The sequence below is a fragment of the Lolium rigidum genome, chromosome 2 (assembly GCF_022539505.1).
Source record: "Lolium rigidum isolate FL_2022 chromosome 2, APGP_CSIRO_Lrig_0.1, whole genome shotgun sequence".
Taxonomy (NCBI): domain Eukaryota; kingdom Viridiplantae; phylum Streptophyta; class Magnoliopsida; order Poales; family Poaceae; genus Lolium; species Lolium rigidum.
In genome coordinates this window covers 141,308,377-141,318,853 of record NC_061509.1, presented here as the reverse complement: position 1 = coordinate 141,318,853, position 10,477 = coordinate 141,308,377, and the positions used below count along the sequence as shown (strand labels likewise).

General features: G+C 45.4%; 1 protein-coding gene across 1 annotated transcript; it reads left to right on the top strand.

Annotated features, from left to right (window-relative positions):
- Positions 1–987: 987 nt before the first annotated feature.
- LOC124687362 lies at positions 988–5,675 on the top strand. The gene is made up of 6 exons (XM_047221154.1): positions 988–1,076; positions 1,452–1,815; positions 2,569–2,703; positions 4,727–4,809; positions 4,972–5,077; positions 5,186–5,675. The coding sequence occupies exons 2-6, from the start codon at positions 1,483–1,485 to the stop codon at positions 5,291–5,293; spliced, it is 765 nt and encodes a 254-aa protein (XP_047077110.1). The 5' UTR covers positions 988–1,076; positions 1,452–1,482; the 3' UTR covers positions 5,294–5,675.
- Positions 5,676–10,477: the final 4,802 nt, after the last annotated feature.

Sequence of the window (10,477 nt, the reverse complement as noted above, 5' to 3'; positions counted from 1 at the left end):
TGAGATCGATGGCTTGGTCTTCTCACCTCTTTTCAGATCTAGCGAGATCTTTTTGACTCCAAATAATGTTGATGTGAATGATGATCTTTGTAAATTTTGTTTTAGGTTTTTCAGCCTCACGCATTGTATCTTGTTCAGCTATCGACAAAAGGATTGAATCGTTTAAAAAAAGAGTCCAAAACCAAGACACCCCAGCCCCAACCGCCGCCAGCCGCACCCCGCCCCCAGCCGCGCCGCCTCCCGTCGGCTCGCCATCTGCAGTACTCATGGCCATGGCCTGCGCTGGCTCCGCGCGGAAGGTGTCGGCTGTGCTGTACCACTACCCGTGCCCGGACGGCGCATTCGCTGCGCTCGCCGCCCACCTCTACTTCTCCGCCGCCGCCCTCCCCGTCCGCTTCTTCCCCAACACCGTCTACGAGCCCATCAGGTAGTATTTCCGACCTAAACCTAACGTGCCGTAATATCCATGCGCGAGATCGAATCTGTACCAAGCAAGTTCTTTCAGATGCTCGTTTTGACAGAAGTTGACAGTGTCAGGGAAATTCCATAGAGCTTTGCCTTTGCAGTGTTCAGGTGTAGTTTCACTTTGGCGGAAGTATGCGTTGTTCTTTTGAAAAGTCCCGGCGTTTTTTCTGTTTGCTTAAGCTACATTTGTGTCATTTTTTTCTCTTGCGCAATCTGTATTCTCTCTGAAGAATCACCTCAAGTTAGGAAATAACATGTCACACAAAAAAAGACACATGGTAGAGTCGTATTATCTACGGGAGACAAAGTTTACCACAGTCTGAACTGGGTAGAGTATTTGTTCAGTACATCATTAGTCAGGACTGGTCGGAATGGACAAAAAAGTCACCCAGAACATATATAGGGGTTGTTGTTGCCATGCCATACAAAAGCCTTGTCAGAGCAGATTCAGAATGATGATCTTTGTGTTCCTCCTTGTTATAACACTGATGGTGTTGGTTTCTTCTTTGTAGGAGTGATGGTCTTCCGTTTGATGAAATCAAAGATGTTTACCTGCTTGACTTCGTAGGGCCTCCTGGTTTTGTTGCTGATATAGCCCCAAAGGTTCAGAGGTCTGCAAACATTCATCTCTGAACATTTTCCATTTATGTTGTGTTATTCACGTTCTTGTTGAATGTGAATTTTTTGGTTAATCTTAGATTCTTCCAGATGTATTCTTCCTAATTTTATGCACAGTAGTAGGGCCTTCTCAATGTTTATCTTAATCTTTAAGCAGTAAGAATAACACATGGTGGCCTTCAGTCATTTTGGATATCATTGAACTGCGAAGCTGTGCACTAGAATATTTTCTTTGCAATACCAGGATACTTCTAAGTGTTCATTTTTTCCACCGTAACACTTAGACCATCACAAGGCTGCTTCCAGAAGTTTGTATGAGAATGGCACACTAGGTGGAGACACTTATATACTCGTTTTACCTTTTTCAGTGTAACAATCTTAGACCATCATAAGACTGCCATGGAAAGTCTGTGTGGGAGGGCCACACTTGGGGAAAATGTGAATAAGGTGATTGACATGCAACGCAGTGGAGCAACAATTGCGTTTGACTACTTTAGCAACAAATTGCTGACAGAAGCTAGTACTTCACGGAACCATGGAAGTGGTAATGATGTAACTGAAGTGAAATATCTACCCGACAACAAGCTTGAGATGGTACACAAGCTCTTCAAGCTTATTGAGGACGGAGATCTATGGAGGTGGACTATTCCAAATAGCAAGGCCTTTAGCAGTGGCCTTAAAGATCTGGACATTGAATTCAATGTCAATGAAAATGGAAAGTTGTTTGATCAGGTAACGACTGGCTTGTCACTCCCCCCTATTTCGAGATTCAACTTTGACCATCAATTAGACCAAAATATTTCAGTCACGTGCCATAAAAATCATACCATTAGCAACTATTTTCGATTATAATTCACTGATAATTTTTGTGACACACTCCAAATTTCATTGGTCTCATTGATTGTCAAACTTGAACCTCAAAATGTGTGGGCGCATATAAACAGAGAGCATAAAAAATGGAACAGAGGGTTTACAAATTGGAATAGAGGGAGTAGTATAGTATTTTTTCTGCAGTACAACTTCCTCCTTTCACTTGAACATGCATGTTCAACACCTTTCATCACTTTATAGCATGTTGAGTATTGGTTCTTTTGTTCTTGTTTCTGTTGTATAGTAATCAACTCCAGGCTGCTGCTCAATGAAACAATTGCTTGAGTACTCATTAGCAACTTAAAATCATAGTATGATCACATTTAGAAATGGTGCTGTTCCCTGATAATTTAGCTATTAGTGCTTGATGATTACATCCTGTAATGCAGCTGTTGGAAAGTAAAACATTTGAACTTTCTAATGAAATATGTTTTGTAATATATACTTTGTATTACGTTGTGAAATTTACGACGTAGGGATACACGCAGTACCTATAAACCGGGATGGAGGGAGTAGTAACATCAGCTGATCATACCTTGCATACCTATGCTATTTTTGCACTTCCATATCTTATTTCCAATACCTTTCTGCAATTGTGTGCTGGTCTTATTGCAGCTGCTGGAGTTGGATCCTGAACAAGTGATTTCTCGGGGACAAGTAACATTATCGCAGAAGCAAACATTGATTGCTGATTGTTTAGAGAAGTCCTACGAAATTGCACTAGGATGTGGGCAGTTTGGGAATTGTCTGGTAAGACAAATATGCATATCCTTTGTTTGTTTTGGTTCTTCTCCATGAACTTTGCTCTATGCACGACAAGTTTCGTCCATGTTATGTCAACACTGCATGGTGATGGATGTGAAAAACTGAAAGTGCATTACTATATAGATAGAGATGTACTGATAATAATCTTGCCTAATCACAGCTGATATTACACTAACTTCCAACTTTTACTAAGCATTGATCTTGAATAAAAAAGGACCAGCCCACTGGACGAAGCTCCTGCTTTGCGTGGGTTTCGGGGTAAGGTTGGACCCACCTTGGGGTCTCTGTATGCAGCCTTTCGTTGCAATTTTTGCAAGAGGCTGTTTACACATCTCGAACCCGTGACCTCTTGATCACAAGGCGGCAGCTGTACCCTTGCACCAAGGCTCCCCTTCATTGATCTTGAATAAAAATACAATACATATGTTTCTACTTGATTCATGTAGTTATTTCAACTTGTAGTAGAATATTAAAAAATCTTCTTTGCAATGGTCAGTTTGTTTCGTCCAAATTACATGTTTACGTATACTTGTATTAGAAGAGATGTTTATATGCCTGAGGACTATAGGAGTTAACTTTTGAGCACATTTTACCCTTGTGCTTAAGATAAATAGTTAATTGGATCTATGCCACTACAACTTTCGCAAGTTGGAGAAATGCCATTGCAAAAACCAATGTTGGAAATATGCTACTACAACTCTCTCTCATACCTCTACCTATGCCATTTTGTCCAATACCAAGCTATACACTCTTATACAACTTTATATTAGTAACGTTTTGTAACTGGACACGTCCATCTCTCAGTCAATTGACTGGATTATCAACCGACCAGACCCTCTCGCACGAAACGCGATGGCTTGTCGGAGGAGGCCGCTGCTCGAGGTGGCGGTGCTGAAGGGTGAGCGGCGGAAGTCGGTCGCTGCTGGATTAGGGCGCTGGAGGCGGTTGCTGGTGGAGGAGGGCGCTTCTGGAAGCGGCCCTGATTGAAGAGGGCGCGGCGTGAGTCGGCTGCTGCTGGATTAGGACGCAGGTGGCCAGAGGCGCTCAACGCCGCGTCACACACGCCGGTGGGGCCGTATGCGAGCGACGTGGTTGCGGTGCAGCTGCTGGAGGAGAGCGCCACGACTGGAGGAGCATACCTGGAGACCTTCCTCCCTTCTACAGAATCTCCGGCGGCCTCCACTAGCACCTAGATTCCAACCCCATAGACCAGCCAGCCAGCTCCTGTGCCTCCAATACTCTTTTTCTATTTCTCCTCCTGGTTCTATGCTTGCTATTGTATACGATTGGGTACAGGGAGGCAGATGATTGCTGTTGAATTATTGCAACAAAGATTTTGCTCCTTGCCTTCATGGAGATGTGTTCAACAGAAAATTCTATAGATTTTAATTGAATTTTGTATTAGATGCTTTTTGTATGAACATTGAACACTAACAAGATGAGCGAGGGTCTGCATATGTGTCCAGAACTGGCTAAAAACGTCACAGTAGTCTTGGATCGGTGTTGCAAGATTTTTTTGGCCAGTTCAATTTTTGTCCAAAACTTATTTAATTTAATTATTTTGGCTTCCGGACGACCTAAAAGTGCTGCCCAAATTTGGGCACAGGGGTAGTATGGTCAGTATTGAAATACATACTGAAATACAAGTATTTATTGAACCGTTATTCTCTTTAGCAAAGAAAATGGCATATATAGGGGTATGAGAGAGTTGTAGTGGAATATTTCCAACTTAGGTTTTTGTAATGGCATTTCTCCAACTCGCGAAAGTTGTAGTGGCATAGATCCAGTTAACCCGGGTCTACGCAATCTGCAGAAAGTTGTGGGATGTCAAAGTGCATTTGGTAGGGAGGGTTCAGCAGCCGACACCTGCAGGGACAGTTACATACGCACCTGACCTCAATAACTTTGACACTACATAATTTTATTTGTTTTGTTTCAAGCCATGAATTTAACCTTCACTCCTTCGGTGGCCATCTTGTTTATTAAAATTAGTCATTTTGCCCCTTAGGCTGTGAATGCTGATGCTATTGCAAAGTTGAGAAGTGAACTCGGAAACCAGCTAGCCGACAAGAGTCAGAATTTGAATCTGAGGCAAGTTTTAGTGTTTTACGTTTCCCAGTTTTTATATTGATCCATAGTCGTTATTTTTTCCCGCGTCTTCCTTTTCATCCATTATCTAAGAATAATTTTGACTTCACTACAGCATGATGTCATAAGCTCATAATCTTAAGTGTGCTCTGTTTTCCTCCTCAGAGCTATTGGCGCGGTGGTATATAAAGTTCCTGAGTTGAATAATGACCAGATGCTAAAAATTAGTCTCAGAAGTTTGGGTCAAGAAGACACAACTTCTATATCTCAGGTACTTTTCTCACTCACTGATGTCTAAGGTCGCAGTGCCCTGGCTTGCGAAAAGTCTCTATGTCAAGACTTGTTGGCTTATAGAATATTTTGTTAATTTTTTTTCTAGGAATACGGTGGTGGGGGGCATCGAAACGCAAGCTCGTTCCTGTTGAGTGTTGCAGAATTTGAGAGGTGGAAGGTTGGAGCTGAACCTTCCAACCCAGAAACTGCCTAGCTCATCCAGCTTTATCTATTACTCCAATCAAGCAAGCGTTGAGGTTCAGAAAGAAGAATATACAAGGATGTGAGTAAGTAGGTTTTGTGTGTTGGGGCGTAGCGCATCATCATGCAAAAGAGCACGTAGGAGGCATTGCCTGCAGGTGACACTTTATTCAGCATTGTGATGTCATGCCATGCCTTGTTGCTTGGAGGTCATGAGATGGCTGGGGGGCAGGGCCTTCTTTACAAAGTTCACTGAAACTGCTGGGCATCCATCCATAACTGTCGTACTTCTTCTGTAAGCTAACCTAGACCATGGACCCCTAGAACCAACAAGCTTGTACACTTTCTTAAGCAATGGTATTATTACTATAATGGTGATTGGCAACTTGATAAGGATTTAGATGAACTACCCTTAATGGTGATTGGCAACTTGACAAGGATTTAGATGAACTACCCTGAAGTTTCTGACACATGATCCCTGTTTGCAATGCCGGATTTTTCTTGTGCACGTAAGGGATTCGAGCTAAGTAACGTGTAGTTCCTAGGGATTTACTGCACCTTGCAGGTGTCTGAAGTTTAGCAAGCAGTTTACAATCGACAAAGGTGAGCTGCTTCGAAGTTGAAGTTGGCGCCTTGAGAAAGCATATGCTTTGGGAGCACGGTGGCGTGCTCTTTTCGCCATGCATGCCGGCAAAAATGATAACAAACCTCATAGTTCAGCGAAAAATAAATTCTCGGCAAAACTATTTCAAAATCTAACCCTTTTGCGTAGTGCCTATTGCCGGAGCATTACCGTTGCACGGCGCTACATGCTTGCCAGCGTTGCACACCTAGCAGAGCAGCTCATGGGGCAAGCTGCTTCTTCTACACTTGGCATCTTAGTTTCTACCAGTGACTTTATTAGTGGCTTAGATACTATTAGATTGTAAGTAGATCTCAGCTGTTCCGAATCCAGTCTCAGAATTAAAACATCCTTGAGTTTCAAAACAGTTGAATTTGCAGCCTCAGCCATCGAAACTCTGGGAGCAACTAGCAAAGCTATTAAAACGAGAGGAACACACATGCAAAATTCATTCGTATGGCCATCATATGATTTGAGATTCTACCTCCTACGAGTGGCAGGCAGTACGAAGTGGCACACATACATCTTAATTTTTCCAGAAAAAGGAAAACAGAAGAAGAATACATAACTCACAGGCACTCCAGTTGCAAGGTTCAAGTGAGATTAGTCATAGATATTACATGGGACTAGTATAAAGTGTCATAGAATATTACATGGGACTAGTATAAAGTGCAGAGACTCTTTCACAGTAATCCCCGGGTGCCTCCTTGATACGAGTCAAACAATCTTTTGCATCAACCAAGTTATAGGAAGTATGCAGATCATAAGAAATTAGAGGCTTCAGGAGATGTAGGAGGATAGAGTTAGCCCATGATGCTTCGGTGGCTCAATGGCTGGCGGAGTACTTCACGCTCTAGCAGTGCCTGTGAAGCAACCGACCACATTAGTCACAAGTGCACGAGCCATAGTTGAGAAGGTAAGGAAATGTTAACTTCACGGTCATGGAATTTATGACTAAATCTTCAAGGTTGGGTCATTCTAGCAGTAAAATAGCATTTCGAAAAAAGAGAGGTATAAAAGATGAAACTGGTGTCTGAACACACAATTAAGGTTCAGCACAACATAACAGTCTTGATGCGTGATTTCAAATGATTCTAATATATAATGCCAAGTTCTTTCCCATAAAAGTGTCGCATTCTTTCGTTTATATATACACCAGATTCCCGAGTATGATCAATCATAATAATTAATAGTTACCTATCCATTTGCAAACTTCAGAAGCTGCTGATAAAAGTACAAATGTAAAAGAACTTCGACCAGAATAGATATCTGCCTTGCTTTTTTTTCTTTTCTTTCAAGCAGCATCATCCTGGCATCCACACTACATTCTAACAGCAAGGCAATACGAACTTTTGTTAGCAATTGGTTAATTACATTTTTTCTGTGGAGTTCTGTACACGAATGATCAAATTCATCTGCGCAGTTTGCTACCTCCAGGCCAGAGCAAAGGGAGAAGGGACATGAAGGTTAGGGTAATTTGATCTTTTCATGCAGGCAATTGACTCTAAAGAGACGAGCGTTATGGCCATATCCAGAACAGGTATGAACAATCCAAAACAACAAAATATGAAACCTCAATGAGATGAATTAAACTTAACAGATGAATATCAGCCTGACAAGTCAAAATTTATAAACCTTTTGCAACCCAATTGGTCGACATGCAAAAATGGGGAGGAAGAAGATGAACTCAGCATGAATAACAAACAAAGAATTATCAGCGATATGACCTCGAAACAAGCTAAGGTTTGACCTATGATCTTTACTCTTTATAACTGTCAACAACTTAGCCATATGAAAATTCTATCAGTAACTCCTAATGTAGCCTCAGTGGCTGGGTTCAAGTGTTGATTGCCGATAAGGAAATCTTGAGTAAACAGAAGTAACTGTGTCCCCCTTAGAGCAGGATATGTTTAGATTTAAGGTGCAAGATTTACCATGAAGGTGCCCTTTGACTACAATTTATCTTAAACACTTTCACAATGGTTTTACATACAAAGTATGTTAACTCTGCAGCTATAATATTGTTGAGTAAAGTACAGTGAAACTAGTATAACATAAAAAAACAGCACAGATATTAGTTCTGTCGATCAAGCAAAGAGGAAAATGATAACTAAGTTACTACTCCAGCAACCATATATATGAATAATACACAGAATCATGCTACTCTAATGTAAAGAGAGGCAAATACCGGCAGTATAGAAGTTTGTGAACGGATGATAGGCGGTATTCTGATCACAGGTGCCATGATGATTCTTGACTTTCATTGACTCAAGTTGAACGATGGCAAGGACGCGTCTGAAGGGGTCACTGTCCGAAGGTTTGTGCATAGACATAAAAATTGCATCGGCATCCTCAGCATACCCCACTATATGTGTATGATCAGCCTTCCGACCAAGCATCTCGTCCATTTCAACGGTCTTCCGTGGCACCCATGTGTCAACACCGTGACAATCGACCATGTGCTCCCACAATTGGAAACTCGGGTACGACAATATGGCGAGGCCAAGACCACCATGCTCTGCCCGAACAATCTGGATTTGGCTATCAATGGGGCCAGTAGGAGGCTTGCTGATCACAGTGAGGCTCTGATGATCCAAATCGAACTTGAGTATTCCATCGTCAGCCGTTCCATATAGGCACCAGTAAAGAGCATTGCCGACGAGGGTGCAGTGTCGATGGCCAACATAGCCGGCACATGGCTCGGCCGACGAGATGAGGTCTCCCCACATGCCACTTTCTCGGTAGTACACCCGGGCGACAGCTACCTGAGCACGAACATCGGTTCCTACCATGACCACCATGAAGGGGCTGGTGTGGCAGTCTCCGTGCACGTGGTCCTGGTCGTCGCCGGCAGCGCAGAGCACCGCCGCAGAGGCGTCGGTGGAACCATCTCGGGTGAACACCGGCGGAACGAGGATGCGGTGTGTGTCTCCCGAGACAGGCTCAAACACGAGGAGAGCATTTTCCGTCCGGTTGAGGAGGAGGACGCGTCCATGGCGGCACCCGAGGACGCTCCAGCTGAAAAACCCGTAGGCGCTGAGATCTAAGGAGAAGCGGTCCGAAGGGATGCGGTCGGGAGGGTCGAGCAGAGGCCTGAACTTGAGCTCCCTGGCGCATTCCTCGAAGACGCCCAGGATGGGGGGCCTCCGGTGGTGGGTGCGGAAGCGGCGGCGGAAGGCGGAGTCGGTGGCGAAGCTCCGCCAGCGCCTGCAGACGAGGGAGGCCCGGGGGAGAGAGGAGGGCTTCGGGGGAAGACGGAGGAGTATCTCGGCCAGGAGATCTTCGTCGTCCAGCGGCCCCAACGCCGGCGAAGTACGGCGGCGGCCGGCCATCTCGGCACCGCCCTCGCTGCTCGAATGGGGAATTATTTTGGAACGGTACTCATAGCTCCCTTTTATGTACTGGTTAGAGCATCTCCAGTTGTCCACTCGTTTCACCTCCCCACACCGCCCCACCGTTATCCGGACGAAACAATCGCCCGGATTGGATGAAACTAATTCGTGAGGAGAACCATATTTTCAGTCGTCCACCCGGTGTTCGGCGGATAAAGTCGAAATTCAAACAAAATGTAGTCCCGCTACAAATACGTCCAGATCGGTAAAAGGATCGGCCACAGATTGGCGATCGGAGGGAAATTACACTGAAACATGAGCGTCGGCAGTCCCGTCTGGCACGGCGGTGTTTGACGGCTCAGTTTCCTCACACGCCATGGTCGAAGCGGCGGCCGAGGTCGCTATGGGCGCAGTCGACGTCGAAGCGGCGGCAGTCGACGGCGTAGACGGTGAGGGCGAAGCACTGACCGGAGTGGGTCGGTGGATGTCGGTGCGACCGTGCGATGGCCCTCGTACCAAATCCTCGTCTCCTCGTCTATCAGGGCTGTGTTGCCGCCCATCGGAAACGCCAAGTCTGTGTTCCTCTTCTTCATCGCGGCCGTCGTCTTCAGCAGGGCGATCCGGACACCTTGGTTGGCGAGCATCTCCCTCCACCTGCCATCGAACTTGGCGTTCATCCCCGCGGCGTGCGTCCTCGCGCCGGCCCAGCACTTGTCGAACGACGCATGCATCCTCTCGGCGGGATGGCCCATCTTTTTGAGATCTTTGAGCTTTTTCTGGCCGAGTTCCGGGCGGCAATCCGACGAGCCTGGCGCCGGAGCATCGGGGTTGTACTGTTCGGTTTTGCTCTTCGAGAGGCGTGCGGGTTTCCGTCCACTTCTCGCACTTCTCGATGCGGGAGTAGACGTTCAGAAACTTGAACGTCAAGCCGGTGTGGTCGTGGTACATGTCGAAAGCACGGCGCACCTAGGAAAAAACAAGGCGACGAGACGGGTCAGCTCACGGCGATCAGTACGTGCAGGGTCGACGGAGGAGCTACAGCGTATGCACACCTTGGATTGAAAGTCTTCGCCCCTCACCGGTAGTTTTTTGAGCTCCTCCTGTATGCCGTGTCATTTGCTGCACGTCGTCTATATGATCCCCCAATGGGTGGCCATGGCCTTGTCTCCCCGGTTCATGACCGTCTTGTTGAAGTAGGGATCGACGAGCTTGCGCTCGTCGAACGCCTGCTTCACTCGAAGCC